A 16268-nucleotide genomic window follows, 5' to 3' on the forward strand; every position below is an offset into this window, starting at 1 on the left:
TGAGATTAAGGAATCAGCTGAGTTGAGGTCCTGTCTGAAAGCTCTGGGGGAAATCTTAGCACCCAGGTCCCTTCTTATTGGCAGAATGCATTTCCTTGGGGTGTGGGCCTGAGCTCCCACTTCTTGGCTGGCTGCCTCTTGAAGGCTGTGCATAGTCCCCGAGGATGCTCTTTGGTATTGTCTATACAGTGCTGGCCCTCTTCTCCCATAAAGAGCACATTGAATCCTCTCTGTGCTACGAGCCTCTGACTTCACCGACTAGAGAAATCTATCCTTCTGTGGCTATGATTTGAGAGAAGCCCCCTTCACGGTAGCCTGCAACACTTGTGCCATTAGTAACCTTGATTATACCTGCACGTCCCTTTTGTATATGACGTAATGGAATCACGGGCATGAACCCTCCTCTCCATGGGTTCTACCCACACGTGCGGAGTGGAGACTACAGGAGAGGGAAGTGTCACTAGACTCATCTAGAATGGTATCTGCCACAGCAGTAATAAAATGGGGTGCAGTTAGCAAACCAGTCCGTTCGCCATTGAACGCTGACTGTTTCTGGACACGATCCTGGCATATTAAGATGTTCTCTTGTTTATTGTAGATGATCTGGACATTGCCTACAAAAAGCTAAGTGAGCTCATTCGAGAATACCTGGGATTGACAGAGGAAGTCACTAAGGGTTTGGCTCCAGCTGCAGGTACCAGCCAGTCTCTTCTGTATCAAGTTTATTCTCTGTTGTTGCTTGGGTATTCATTAGCTCAGCTAAAGCTGGTTCACACTATTTACGTCCTGCATTTTTTCTGGGGTGTATGAATCAGCCCTGTGGGTGTGTAACTCTGCTTGTCTCTATGCCTGTAGTGGGACACTCCCCAACCCCCAGGGAGACACTAGGCAGTGCCTTGGACGTGGACAATAGAGAAGAGTTGGTCTCATGCTCAGAACTCAAAAGTTCTTCCAAAAAAGTCTATTCCCGGATGGTACTAGAGTATTATATCTATCAAGTATATATTTAGTCTAAGAATTTTAGTGTGAGAGTTTTCTTACTCTTTTTCTTTGGACTGCCTGCCAGTCCTGAAAAAGTTGCAATGCAGAGATTAGTGGGTACTCACTGACCAGAACATTTGACTGGGGGGCCTAGCCCTACTGCTCCCTTGGCCAAGCTGCCTAGCTGTTCCAGCTTCAGCTTCTCCTCCTGAGGAATAGACGCCACACTTCCCTCCTGCCTTGTGGACCATGAGCAGCAAATGCCAAGGAATGTGTGAGAGCCTTGACTTGGAATCTAGGCATTCTGAGCCTAGAATTTGGGGACATGACTATTCTGAGATGTATCTGAAATGTTTGCCCCTCAAACTTGCCTCATACCCACTAGAATGGCTGCTTGCTTAAAAATGTCCAGAGAAATTAGAATCTCGTGCTGAAAGGAATATAAAATGTGGTAGCTGCTACAGAAAATGTCATGTGAGACAACTTCCATGTGACCCAGAAGTCACTGAAAGCGAAATCTTGAGGCAACAGTTAGACACCCCTGTTCATAGCTGTGCCAATCACATTCGCCAACAGCTGAAGCCCCCAGAGTCCAGGGGTGGCTGAGTGGATGAAGGAGGTCTTGTATACAGTCTTTGATGTTATTTCCTCTTTAAAAGGGAAGGAAATTTTGACACACGCTATTACATGAACCTCGAAGACAGTGTGGCGAATTAGCGGGTCAGAGCAGAACAGATATTTAGAGCAGTCAAATTAACAGTCAGACAACAGAAGTGTGCTGATCAGAGCCAAGTGGAGAATGGAGCATCGTTGTTGGATGGGTAGAGTTTAAGATCGCAGAGGATGAAATGAGCTCTGGGGATTAACAGTGAGGATGCCACCGCAATGTCAGTGACTTAAGGCATCGAATAGTACTCGCCAGACAGGGTACTTAACGCATCGAATAGTACTCGCAAGACAGGGGAAGAGGGCAAACTGTCTGTTCCGCTACCACAACAGGGATCTTTTCTAAAGGTCCCTCTGGGACAGAACTGCACTCACACAGACGTATTTGCAGAATGCTAACCCAGGATTGTTGCTGCCTTGCAGACGTCTTACAGCGTGGTGGTCCCCCTAGGATCCTGTCTGCCTGGTGGCGCTCTGACAGACTGTGACAGAGCTCAAACTCTCCAGCTCACTGCACCATGTGCGATTCTGAGCGCTCTTCTTAGGTCACTTAGTCCTTGCATTTTGGGCTGAGGTCAGTGCAGCACCAGTAAACTCTCAGTTATTAGCTGACTTTCCTGCTGGGAGTGTCTCACGTGTTAAAGGAACTAAGGGATGGCATGGCAAATGGAAAATACTTGAAGTAAGCCTGGTGTATCGAATAGGCTTCACTGCCGTGTGCCTAGTGCTGTTTGAACCTCACGGAGCTTTCTCTTGAGGAAACAGGGCTCTCTTTGCGTTAATTCTTTGCTATCCAAGCAACCTTGTGATCTTTAATTTGGTCCCCTGGGGTGGCCCTGGCCCCCGTGGGGGCTGTACCTTACGTCCAAGCACGCTGCCTTGCTCCCTGTACCTGAGCCATGTCCCACTGTAAATTAATAAATGCTGGCTTTTACGTCACCCTCTTGTGGATTTGGATAAACACCGAGTCCCCTGAGTAACTGAAAAATGGCCCTGATCTGCGTGGTGCTTCTAAACAGAGGAGCAGTGAGCAAGGCCTAGCACAGCAGCCACGGCTGTTCCATAGCGCTACTGATTTCTACAGCGATCAGGACCCTGACTATAGCGTGCAGTTACTATTTGGCAAATTAAGAGGCAAGATAATGTGTGCCCAGGACAATAGACTCCCACTTTAAAGCATATAATAAGATCTTACTTATTTGGAATAATTAGGTTAGGCCTATCTGATTTAATGAAAGGTATAAATTATAGAATTTATAAAAATGTCATAACTCTCAGAAACACTTCCTAATCGAAACCGAAGCATCTAGTTACAGAATAATGGAATTCTAGCTTGCAAAGTAGACAGGATGGATTGCAATCAATCATCAGATCTATATCCTCAACAGAACCTGATTTTCTGAAAGGTTTAATATTCTGAAACAGACTGTGTTTTCTTAAGGCAAAAACCTTATCTCATGTTTACAGTTAATTTGCAGAGGGGGTTGTTTTTTCAGCTGATAATTAAAGATAAGCTTCCACTTCAATGACAGTGCACAGATCAGACAGTATTCAAGGGTGGATATCTGAAATTCTAATGAATAGAGTCCTTATTAATAAGCTTTTAGGGCATCTCTAGTGCCCCAAGGATCCAAGCCAATGGCTTCTGTGAATGCCAGAACTGTGAACTCCTTGCCAAGGGTGAGGGTCACCCGGCTACAGGGTCAATACAGATGAGTGGGGCCTATTCTCGCTTTGTTTCTGCAGCTGTGGCTAAATGCCCTGACAAAGAAGCAATTGGGAAAGAGGGTCTCACAGTTTCAGGTGATAGTTCATCGCGATGCAAAGTCCAGGTGACAGTTCATCACTGTGCAAAGTCCAGGTGACAGTTCATCACTGTGCAAAGTCCAGGTGACAGTTCATCACTGTGCAAAGTCCAGGTGACACCGTTCATCACTGTGCAAAGTCCAGGTGGCAGTTCATCACTGTGCAAAGTCCAGGTGACAGTTCATCACTGTGCAAAGTCCAGGTGACACCGTTCATCACTGTGCAAAGTCCAGGTGACACAGTTCATCACTGTGCAAAGTCCAGGTGACACCGTTCATCACTGTGCAAAGTCCAGGTGACACAGTTCATCACTGTGCAAAGTCCAGGTGACAGTTCATCACCGTGCAAAGTCCAGGTGACACAGTTCATCACTGTGCAAAGTCCAGGTGGCACAGTTCATCACTGTGCAAAGTCCAGGTGACACAGTTCATCACTGTGCAAAGTCCAGGTGACACAGTTCATCACTGTGCAAAGTCCAGGTGACAGTTCATCACCATGCAAAGTCCAGGTGACACAGTTCATCACTGTGCAAAGTCCAGGTGACAGTTCATCACTGTGCAAAGTCCAGGTTACACAGTTCATCACCATGCAAAGTCCAGGTGACACAGTTCATCACTGTGCAAAGTCCAGGTGACACCGTTCATCACTGTGCAAAGTCCAGGTGACAGTTCATCACTGTGCAAAGTCCAGGTGACACAGTTCATCACTGTGCAAAGTCCAGGCGGCAGCCACTTCAGGCATCTAGTCATGCCACATCTACCGTCAAGAGCAGAGAGGAATGGATGCGTGTGTCCCGCGTGCTTGCGTCCTAAGCTCGACTCCTCTGTTCTTACCTAGCTCAGGAACCCCTCACCCACAGTGAGCTGCTGAGTTTTCTCACACAGTTAACATGCAGTTCCTCACAGACAAGCCCACAGGTCAACCCAGTGTATAGTTCTTCACTGAGACTTTCTTCCTAGGAGAGTCTAGGGTTTGTGTCTTGTTGACAAAAATAATTCTCAGAGGGCACAGACTTAATTGCCTCCCCCTGAAACTGTGAAGACTCCATGAAAGGGGGGTAGAGCCGGGCGGTGGTGGCGCACGCCTTTAATCCCAGCACTCGGGAGGCAGAGGCAGGCGGATCTCTGTGAGTTCGAGGCCAGCCTGGTCTACAAGAGCTAGTTCCAGAACAGGCTCTAAAAAAAGCTGCAGAGAAACCCTGTCTCGAAAAACCAAAAAGAAAAAAAAAAAAAGAAAAAGAAAGGGGGGTAGAGTACCATCCTCGGCCTAGCTGGGGCCTTGCCTCTCTACCTCTATTCTGAGGTGAGTTGTTCTGATCTCTTTTCTATGATGTATATGTCATATATATTCATTTGTTATATATTCAAATTTTAGAATATATATATATATATATATATATATATCCTAAAAACTAAAACAAACATCTTAGTATAGGGGATTTAAAAAATAATATGTCAAAAGAGAGCAAGTGAAATATTTATGATTCTATAGAGGTTAGTCTGAACAACTGTGTAACTGACTGGATGGGTATCTGAAGCCTTACTTTTCTGTCTTAAATCTATGAATTTGCAAAATCATCTTTTTCTTAAAACATAAAAGAAAACTGTATGTAATATTGTGGCAAATTACTGAAGTCAGGCTTGGAGAGCTGAGGCTTTCCCCAGCTGGATTACGAGTATCCGTGTGTTGAGCTTCAGTACAAACAGAAATCATACGCCCGTGGCACCATCTTTCCAAAAGAGATAGTCCGGTGCCAGTGCAACCTAAAGACAGTTCCCAAATATTTGGAGTAATAATATACGGCTTCATCCCTGGGAATCATAAGCTGCTCGCCTGTCACCGGGAATACGGTGACAATGTCCAGGTCACAACGAGGATGCAGACAGTGAGAGAAAACCCAAGAGCTGTGTGCTCCAAGGACAGCATCCACCACCTAAGCTTAGAGCCGTGAACCTTCACCAGGATGCTCTAGCTGAATTATCACCGAATACATACATTGCTAGCTTCAGGTATTTAGTGCTGAGAAGCTCCTACAACTTTAAATGTGCCATTAACCTTAAATGCAGGCCAACTAAGTGTGGAACTATCCAGTTTTTCCCCAGGGTAATGTAGGAAATATTTGTTTCTAAAGCATGAAGTTAGCAGTATAGTGTCTATGAAGTAAGGAGACGCTCACTCATCGGCAGCTCGGTGCTAGGGTATGCTCACCCTCCGTCTCTATAGAGCAGTGGTTCTAGGCCTTCCTAAAGCTGTGACCCTTTAATACAGCTCTTCATAAAATTGTTTTCATTGCTGCTCCATAACTGTAATTTGCTACTGTTATGAATCATAATGTAAACAGCTGTGTTTTTCCGTGGCCTTAGGCAAGCCTGTGGAAAGGGTCATTTGACAAAAGGGGGCGCGACCCACAGGTTGAGAAGTGCTTTAGCTCCCTGCCACTGCTTCCAGCGAGCCTTTAGGGCAGCGGGGCTAATGAGCAGCCTGAGTTCTTGCCATTAAGGTTATGAAATGGAATTATATTTTCCCTATTTCTGATTAATGATAAAGGGAAAGTGGAGCAATTTGCCAGTCCATAAAATGGAGCTTTTATCTTCTAGTAAAGGATATGGTGTCATTTAACCGAATTTTCTGAATCGTTAAATCATCAAAGTAGAAAAAGAAAACGTGTGTGTGTGTCTGCCCATGAATGTGAAAGGAGAGAGAGTACCTTCAGCGCTGAGTGTCGTTGGCCTTTTGCTTTGCTTTATAAGTTGTTTTCAAGTATTGCATGCATCGTGTAAGCATACATAATTTGCCATTTTTTTTAATCCTTTAGAACTTTTTGCATTTATTTCCGTGGGTGTGTGTGTGCACGTGTGTGCGTGTGTGTGCCACAGCATGTGTATCAAGGCTAAAGGACAACTTGTGGGAATTGATTGTCCCTCCCACCACGTGGGTTCCAGGGATCAAACTCCGGTCATTGATCCTGGCAGCAGGAGCTTTAACCACTGAGCCATCTTGCCAGCTCCAGTATGCCATTTTAATTTCGTTAAGTGTGAAATTCAGTGTCATTAGCTACATTCTCAGTGTTGTGGAACCATCACTACCACCGATTTCCAAAGCTTTTCGCTGTTTAAAAAAGAAACTCTAGGGGCTAGGGAGATGGCTCAGTGGTTTAAGAGCACTGACTGCTCTTCCAGAGGACCTGGGTTCAATTCCAAGCAGCCACATGATAGCTCACAACTGTCTGTAACTACAAGATCTGACACCGTCCCACAGACATGCATGTAGGCAAAACACCAATGCAAATAAAATAAAAATAAATTATTAAGAAAAAAAAAACAAAGTCTATACTCAGTAGCCATCCCCTACCCCAGGTAACCTCTGACCTACTTTCTAGTCTCTGAAAATTTACCTGTTTTAAATTTAACCTTGTTTCTTGTCTACCGTTGAGTTTTAGTTTGTATCTGTGGTAAATTTGGTGATAAAAGCGATGAACAGAGGTTGGCATTAGAAGCCTCACGGGGGAGGCGTGTCACTCAGCCCGCTTGCCCCCTTCCACTCTCAGGAGACGTCTAGTTTGGGAACAAAAGAGGACTTGACTAGAAAGGCTCGTTGTGAATCTAGAGTAGCACACACCCACCCTTCCTCAGGGGAGAGGACAGTGGTCAGGGACACATTTGCCGCTGGAGATGGACCACTCTGGGGCCACCAAAGTCTCTCCCAAGTTGAACTCAAACTAGTTTCTTCAAGGTTGTTCCAGACTGCATGTCACGTCTGGACACTGTACAGTTCAGAGCTATGCCGTCTGGGCCGGTGTGTAGGTCCCCAGAAGGATGTCAAGGCTTCTATCATTTATTTATACGTGAATGCCAGATGGGGTGACTGTGTCCAGGACACCAGAGCACTCTAAGAAGATGTGATTGGGGAAGCAGGCCCTCTCTATAGTACCAGTGTTGCCAGTAGCGTCTGGGAGCCATTTCTGGAGCCAGGGAGATCTGGGTGATGGTGAACTTGAGGACAGCAGTGTGGACTCTTGATCTTCAGGAGCAGACCCTGGTGTCTTAGGCTGTCCTTGAACCCATGCCTTCCTTCTTCCATTCCTTACCCACTGAGCTCCTGCTGGACGCTGAGCCTTGGGGGTGTTAGTAAAGAGACAGGACTGCTTTCAGTGGTCACAGCTTACATCTTAACTGTTAACCCGCAAAACCAGTCTCATTCATTTGGAAACTCTTTTTGCCACCCACAGATCCAAACTTGGTTTCGAGCAAACATCTGGATGCTTTATTCATTAACGTTTGTTTTTTTCAGTTCGCTAGACATGGTCCTAACGTCTTTCAGAGAACTGTAGCAGAAGGGAAGTCCTACCTGTGTTTTTCTTTTAAAGGTCCTTTGTGCGACACAAAGGGAAATGGGATTTTTTTGTTGTTGTTGTATTTCTGGCAGTAAAGAGTCTTTGTAGCTAACTCTTTTTATATTAAAGCAGGGGCTCCCTCTAACAAGAAGACCATCTCTGGGGTGCCGGCACATCTGGTCCCCTCCCCCAGGCGCTTGGCAAGACTGCAAGCAGACAGCCAAAACTCAGAGGCTCTCCCGGAAGTGCAGACTCATGCAACGACCTCTCAAAGTCAGAACCCAGCTCCCCCACAGAGCCAAGAGTTAACTGAGGAGGGAGAACCCCCTAAGAAGGATCCTTCGCCCGGCAGCCACCTGGATCCACCTCAGGAGGTCAGTTCTTCAGCCCTCGGTATTCCTCAGGAAACCCAAGACATACCACCAAAGGAGAAGGAAGGGGATGGCCAGCCAGCCGACCTTCCTCCCAAGATAACCACCGAGATGGACGGCTCTGAAGATGAGGCTGGACCACATGAGGTGGAAGCAGAAGGACAGTCTTCTACTGTTGCATCTCAAGACCCATCACAGCATCCTGGCCCCTCCCCCCAACTCAGCCCTCAGTCAGACCAGGATAAGGAATCCGGAGAGCTCAAAGGAGCCCCTAGCAACCCGCCCCTCTCTGAATCTGCACAGGAACCTGACGCAGCTTCTGTGCAGGATAAGGGAACTGAGCCAACCAACCCTGCGTCCAGAAGTTCCGCTCACAGTGCTTCAGAAGATCCTTCCCACTCTGATGTGGTAAAGCCTGCTGGGGGCTCTCAACCACCTCCTAAGGAGGGAACCCCCAAAGTAGAAGTTCCCCGGGCTGGTACTCCTTACCCAGAAATTCCCCCTCCCCAAGACTCATCTACAAACTCAAAACATACCCAGGTCAGGGAACAGCCAGTGGCCTTGCTCCCTAGAAGCCGGCTGGCTCCTACCAGGCTGCCCCAGCCCCAGACCCTGGCTCCTCTCCAGAGCAGAAGGCCCACACCCAAGCTTCTCTCTCCCAGCAGGGAAGAGGCTTTGGTGACAAGCTCAGATCAGACCCCAGCTCCATCTCCAAAGTCTCTCCCAACTCAGGATGGAGACCCCAGTAAGCTTCCTCCCATCAGCCCTCCCCAGTCCAAACCACTCCCAAACCCAAGCCCTAACACAGCCCACAGTCCACAGCAAGCCCACGTTGGGAAAGGCAGTGAGATGAAGCTCCCACTTATCAGCCCGCAGGAACAAGCACAGCAGCACTCCCCCAATCCTCCCCAGGAAGAGGAGGCACCCAAAGTCCGCCTCCCTCATATTCCTGCTCCCTCTGTGGAACCTCAGCTGCCTCAGAACACTGGGCCAAGGTCTGCTTTGAAGCCTGCAAAGGAGAGGAAGACTCCTAAAATAGGCCATGCCTCCGGCAAGAAGATTCCAGATCTGCAGGCCTCACCTCGCAGCCAGGAGGCTGCTAAGCAGAAAGACGCTAGGAAAAAAAACCTCAGGCAGAGAGAGATAGCTAAAGGGTCACCACATCCAAGAAAGATGCCAGCAGGAAAGTCCCAGAAGCCAGCTCCTATGAATGTGTCTGACCCGCTTGCCACCACGTCCCCTCTGAGCCACGCTGAAGCAGCGCCAGCAGACCCCCAGAACCAGGAGGAGAAAACCCACAAAGCCCACAATTCCAGAAAGAAGGACCTGGCTCAGTCTGGTGCATCCCAGAACCCAGAAACGTCTGAAGGATTAGCTCAAGAAAATGAGATGGCCTTTGGTGAGAATCAGCCAACCCAAGAAGGTCAAGCCCCGCAGCCCACCGCCAAGTCGGCACAGGAGGGTTTGGCTCCTGTGATGCATCGTGGGGGAAAAGAACAGGCTCAAAAGAAGGAAAGGTCTCAGAAGAGAGAGGTGGTGGGGAAACCTCCAGAGCAGGAGACTGCAGCCCCTAGTGAGCTCAGACGGGGCTACGCCCAGAGGCACAACATCCTTATGTCTAAGCAGCAACCCAAAGAAAAACGAACTCGAAAAAATGGGGCTGTGCCTGAGAACAGAAGCCCTGCTGCTCCCCAGAATCAGGTGTTAGAGGAGGAGCAAGGCAGCCGGACAGGAAGACTGCGAGCCAGGGGCAGCCAGAGCATCAAAGTTTAAGCCTTGGTTCCTGAGAAACTGTGAGCCCCGGAAGCTGTGCTGTCGGGCTTGGAGATGCATGCACCTCTGGTACTGGTTTCCTTCTGCCACCACCAGTCAACGCCTTGCCTGGGGTGGGAGGTCTCAGAAGCCTTCGTAGCTCTGTTCCCCTTGTGGCAGCAGCAGGGTGGGGGGGGGGGGCGGGAGAGACATCTGGTTTGTTGCTGGTGCCATCAAGAGGATCTTATGAATATCAATAGGACTTATGGCTGAAGAAGAGCAGATTACCATAATGTTATGTTTTCTTCATTAGGAAAACTCACTTCTAGGCTGGAAAATTGAAGAAATATTTTTTTTTTTTTTTTTTTTTTTTTTTTTTTTTTTGCATTATTGGAGGGGCCTACAGGAAAAAAAAAAACTGCGAAAAGAAACCTTGCTGGTTTTTTTTTAGAGATTCCCAGCATGTGCACTTAACTCGTGAGGACACATCTCTGCGAGCCAGGTACTGGCCGGCCAAGCACTCAAGGTCTGAATTGGTATCTGTTTTGTTTGTCCATTTCAAAATGAGTGTCTTCTTTCTGTCTTTGAATAGAAATCTCACGGTCCATGTCTTCAGGATGCCAAAGCATCTGGTGGAATCACGTAAAAGAATGTGTGGGGAGAAAATTCAGGGGAATCAGTTTTACATTCATTTCTCCGTATTATTCTGTTATACTTCTGGCAATGACTAAGGGACAGCCAAAGCCAGCCTATTGGAAACCTATTAGCTGAAAGTATGTGTGCTTCTCACACAACCAAACGATGGGAAGGGCCAGGGTGCAGCCGTCTCTCAGAGGCAAGGGGCCAGCTATTGAACACCACCAAGGTTCTTGTCATCTTCCGGACTAAGCAAGAGTCTAGACTGCCGTCATTTCTCACCTCTGCCATTCTCCACGTTGATTCCAGTCTTTGAACTGCAAATGGTTATATGTCATTCTCTCTGCATGGCAGGGACATGCCCGCCAACAGCTCTCAAGTTACATCTGGTGGTATCTCTCACCACTGCTACAATGGAATTCATCTAGATCAACCATAATCCTGAGATTAAAAAGAACATCCAAAGAAAGGCAGATTGCCCCGTTGGCTCAAGCGTTCATTGAGAACACTCAGCTCTGGCCTGGGTGTGGTTATCATCCCCTGTCACCCACTGGGTTCGCTGCTCCACACGGAGGCTATGTTTCCAAGGGGGATAATTGCAGTCAAGGCTGTCAGTCCACAATTCTACTCCTTTTAAAAAAAAAGTTAGAAGATGAACCCTGAGTCCTGTGTGTACAGGCAGTGTATTGAAGCTATGTCTGATATCCCATACTTCGTATATAGCCAATGACTAGTGCCTGTGTTTTATCTTATACAAAAGACACATGCCCACAAACCTGTATGGGTAGCAAATATTATCTCAAGTGCACTAGAGGACACTGATATTTTTAAAAGTCAGCAGTATAGGGAGTGAACAAGACTCTTCTCAGAGCTATGGAACATTAGTCGTTATCCTCTGATTTATCGGCCTTCCCTAAGATAAAAGTTATAGGATGATTTTTAAGTAATTTCTAATTACTAAGTGAAGTCATCACCAAGAAGGCTTTATTGAGCATTTTCTATGTACCAGACAAAGCAATGGTTGCTAGGCATAGCATAAGATGATGCCGGCACTTCAGGGAACTCTGACAAAATGGCCCATGACTGCCCCCTATGACTAGGGTACCTGGAGATCCCAAAGCAGGCTTAGCTGTAGTTGGCATCCCACAGGTAAGAAAACCTGATCATTTACTTTTCTAGATTGTTGTAAGGGCACTCTCCCTCTCTGAGTGCCAAGGAAGGGCACCGAGTTCCACCTCCTAGAACTGCACCAAGAAACACTTCAGAGAGAAGCTCATCCCTCAGCTGAGGCCTCAGGGCTGCAGAACTGGTCAGTAGACGGATGCAGGAGGAGATGCTTGCTGTTGCCTAAATGCACAGGCAGGGGCAAATCGTGTCTCCTTAGACCTGCTGCCAGGTGGACTACAGGCCAATCTAATCTGTGGAGGGACTTTGGAAGCCTCATCTTGTTACAACGTGGGGAGGGCAGAGTGTTTAAATTTGTACTTTAGCGATAAAGATAAGGAAGACGAAGCTAGAGACAGAATGACCACACAGCATGACAGGAGTTAGGATAGGGCTAGTAAGGACCTGGAAGATGGCACTGCTGTCAGGGGAGGTCAAAGCCAGTTGGTAATTAGTTTGGCTGTGGAGAGGGTAGATTATGAATGACAGCAAGCAAAGAATTCTCTCTCTCCTCCCCCTCTCTCTCTCTGAGACCATCTCATTATGTAGCCCTGGCTAGACTAGAACTTGCTATGTAGATCAGATTGGCTTTGAACTCACAGGAATCCGCCTGGCTCTGCCTCCTAAATGTTCAGATTAAAGGCGTGCACCGTGATGCCCAGTACACCGTTTATTTTCTATATATGGAGTTTGGGATGCTTTCGTGGGCCAGAGCCTCACCTGGGGTTGAGTTTTGGAACCATGTTGGGGTGTCCTCTTTGGCTGCTGTTTTGGAGATGTTTGGAGCTGCATTTTTCTTTAGTGTTTGAGTGGGATGCATTACGCAAGCTTCCCTCTGCTGTGGAGGAGGCTCTAACCCCTGGAATTCACAATAAGACGGGTTTTTTTTTTTCTTTTTGGTTTTCTGTGGTTTGAAGTTTTATTCACTGCTGTTGGACATTTTGAAAGGAGAGCGAAAGACCGTTGTCTCTGGGAGAGGCTTTTACTGCTAGTATTGATTATCTTGCCACGAGGAAAAGCTTCACTTTTTCAATGCAGAGCATAAATATATAAAGTGACCGCTTTCCATCTACACTTACAGGCAAAGTTCACATTGCTTCCGCCTGGGGTTTATCACAAAGCAATCCTGGGAGAGAGAGAAAAAGCCATGGTGGGCTTTAAAAGTCACTGCGCTCATAATGTCACTGTCCTATGGAAGTCTGGTGTTTAGCATTCAGATCAACAGAGAGCGCTTCCACCAGCCTTAAGAGCCTTCTTCACGTATGTAAAGAGCCAAGCCCCCTAACGATAGAGAAGGCACGATCAAACAGCTCACAATAGAGGAAGTAAAAATGTCCACTAAGTATGTCAGAAACAATTTAACCTCACTGTAAGTTGAAGCAGAACAGACTTTTTGATACCAGATATAAAACAGATGAAGCTTTATTGGGGGAAGTGTGGGTGTCAACAGTGAGGAGGCAAATTGGCTTGCCTTTTCTGGGGGGCAGTTTCCCACCCCGTCAAAGAGTTACAATTTGCAGACCTTTAATCTGATCATTTAGATCCACGAATCATGATGAGGAAAAGTACGCGAGAATGTTCATACCAAATTTTATATCGAAGGTTAGCAATACTCCACGTAATGGGATTTTTGAAATACATATACAACACAGCCATCTGCTAGAGGCATCTGCCTGGTATTTCCCTTATAATACTGCAGACTCTTTACTTGGAAGATAGTGTTCATTACACATGAGGAGGAAAGGGGATTAAGGAGGTAGTCAGTGTGGCTCTTGTGTTGGCTATGGGACACTAGATTGAGACTAGTTTTCTTCTCTTGTTTATGCTTTTGGTATTTTCTACAAGTTCATGTTTATTCTAAAAAGGGAAACAGAATTAACGCATGTGTACACACACACACACTTTGGAGAGCTGTCATGTCTATTTGGTCCATTCCAATTTGATGTATCAAAGGACTTTCTGAGAGTCAGATGGCTTGCAGAAAAACAGAGCAGCCTCCTCCAGACATGAGGTGCATCATCTTACAGTGGAGCCTCCATGTGTTGGGTGACTTCATAGAGTGGGTGGAACCGAAGCTTCTCTTTCTGCTTTATGGTCCACTTACAACATCTGGTCTCCTATGAAGAATCCAGCTGCCTTTTTCACGAAGTGGCATGCTTTTGTGGTAGAAATGGAATGGTCCTTGTAGTCATTAGCTCACTGGTTTAAAACGTTTTTGCACAAGCTCCATAGGTAGAAGAGTACATTTCACAGTATCGCAGCCCAGTAAGCACATCCACATATAGGAAATAATTTTATGACACTTTTCATAGATGATGTACTCACATTTTCTATGGTGCTGAGTTTAAATTTTCTAAATGCAGGTTGTAGCTCACTAAATCAGTTTTACAATGTAGTTTGCACTCTACTGAGCCTTCTGGATCTCGACTTTGTCCTGTTCCTAGGGCCTGCTTGCCAGGTCATCTACTTTCTCTATCTGCCTTCAGGTTGGTTGGATAGGCTAGCCTCAACTTACTCTGAATTCTTCTCTGAGAACAGACTCTGGTATATTGGCAGTTAAGTCTTTTGTTATTGGTTAACCTTAGGCTGGATATTATCCAAACTTCCTATACATAGCTATAAGTTCTTTTATAAAGCTTACAAAATACTTTAAAACACGCTCGATCAGTGGTGATGCTCCCAGTAAGTAATTAGACAGATCCCTTGCCCTTAGCTCCATGGCAACCGTATAAACAGTTACAATAAAGGAGCCCCCAAATTCCCCTTGAGGTCATTGAGGTGCTGATATAGTACCTAGCACAATATGTCCATAAGTGAGTTTACATGCATGGTAGGGTTTGAAAGACTAACTTTAGTAATAACGTTTTCACATTGACTAGGCATCCAAAGAAGAGAGCAAATGCCTGCCCCTCTTTTGTGTGTTGATGGTAGGTACTGTTAGCAGGAGACCCATAACCTTAAAGCCGACTGTGGGATGGCCATCACAAGCAGCAGAAGCTGAGGGCCTTCTGTTAATGATAATGACATTAGAAAGTATCAATTACAGATAACACTGAAAGTCAAAATAATCTTTGGAAACTCAATTTAGTGAGGAGTAAATGACAGAGTATGCTAAAAGCACCCAGAACAATGTCTGCCCCATGGCAAGTAAGTACCAAGATGAGCATTTGTTAGCCCTAACATGTAAACAGAAAAAAAAAAAAAAAAAACCCAAAACAATATAGCATTTGGTCATGAATTAGAATAGGAGAGCGTGTCCTGTTTGAGCTAGGTGGAAGTGTCTTCTCTGGAAATCCCTTTGTGACTTCAGCCATGACTAAATTAAGGAGCTTATACAAAATTAGAACAATATTAAAAAGAAATGGTAGTTCAGCATACTACCCCTAAGATAGAAGGCTCCTTCGCTAGGCATTCACAGGCTGCCTGTGCCTGCAGAAGACCAGGAGAGGCATCAAATCTGAGCTGATGGTCAGTTTCCTTCTGACACAAACATCCAACACTTAGGATAGCAGCTGGCATGTAGTGCACACTCAGTAAATGCTATCTAATCTTTTTATTGTTGTGTATTCTACTGGGCATTCAGCACATGCTGTCACATTCTGTGTAATAAACAGATACATTTATGTGTTTTCTCTTTGTGGTGGATTGAGGCGAAGTCTGGCTTTTGCTTCTAGATCTACCAACCCTCGGTTTCCGAGAACAAAACTGAACATCCAAGTGAAGAAAAGCAGGAAAACCTTTGCTGGGGAAAGCGACCAATGAAGTGGGGACTTGGGGACAGTTGCTCAAAAGGCTAAATAGCGGCCAGGTGGAACAGCACATGCCTGGGTACCAGCTACTCCAGAGGCGGAGAAAAGAAGCTCCCTTAAATCAAGGGAGGTTAGCAAACAAGGGATGTTCGGCTGGTGGCAGTGCGGTGCATCAACAATATTTATTCAAGCATGTTGGCCAATGTAGAGGAAACTTTCGGCCTGTGCTAAAGCTCTTTGTAGGTTCTGTCTCCCTTCCTGCCTGTCACTGCTTCCTCTTCTTGTCTCCAGCTTCCTGTAGAATGCAGCTTAGATACTAAGCTTCCACACTCTTGACATTTGGTCCCCTCTACGTTTTATTTCCTTCAAAGCATCAACTAACCACTTCATGACAAACTTACTCATTTTGTAAAAAGATCTGGCATTACTATAGCTTTCATCGGAGTGTTCTGGAGTCGGTGTCTGGATGTTGGCTTGTTAGTTGAGCTCCATGGAAGACATTACACAAAACAAAGTCCAGAAGGAAGAAAAGGTTTTGAACTTCATTGTCTCTGTGTATGAATATTTTTTCACAATCTTTTTTTTTTTCCTGGTGTGGAGTCTGTTTCTATTTAAGTAGCTGGTTATCCCTCTGATAGGACACCAAAGAATAGAGCATCCCACTGTTCCAGTAGTTTGGCAGATGTATTCATTTTGCCATAGAAACATGAACATTATTACTCTATTTCATTGGACTGAGGAGATAGCTTTCTGCGTAGTATCCTATTTTGCTATGGAAAATTATCATGGGTATTATATGAAATGAATTTT

General features: G+C 46.0%; 1 protein-coding gene across 1 annotated transcript in view; it reads left to right on the forward strand.

Annotated features, from left to right (window-relative positions):
- Positions 1–16268, forward strand: part of Lrguk (leucine rich repeats and guanylate kinase domain containing) — a 111903-nt gene that overhangs the window by 67275 nt on the left and 28360 nt on the right. Inside the window, exon 15 of the mRNA XM_038319817.1 lies at positions 599–694. Coding sequence (XP_038175745.1) covers positions 599–694 — 96 coding nt within the window. The remainder of the gene's footprint in view (positions 1–598; positions 695–16268) is intronic.

This window comes from Arvicola amphibius, chromosome 2 (genome assembly GCF_903992535.2).
Source record: "Arvicola amphibius chromosome 2, mArvAmp1.2, whole genome shotgun sequence".
Lineage (NCBI taxonomy): Eukaryota > Metazoa > Chordata > Mammalia > Rodentia > Cricetidae > Arvicola > Arvicola amphibius.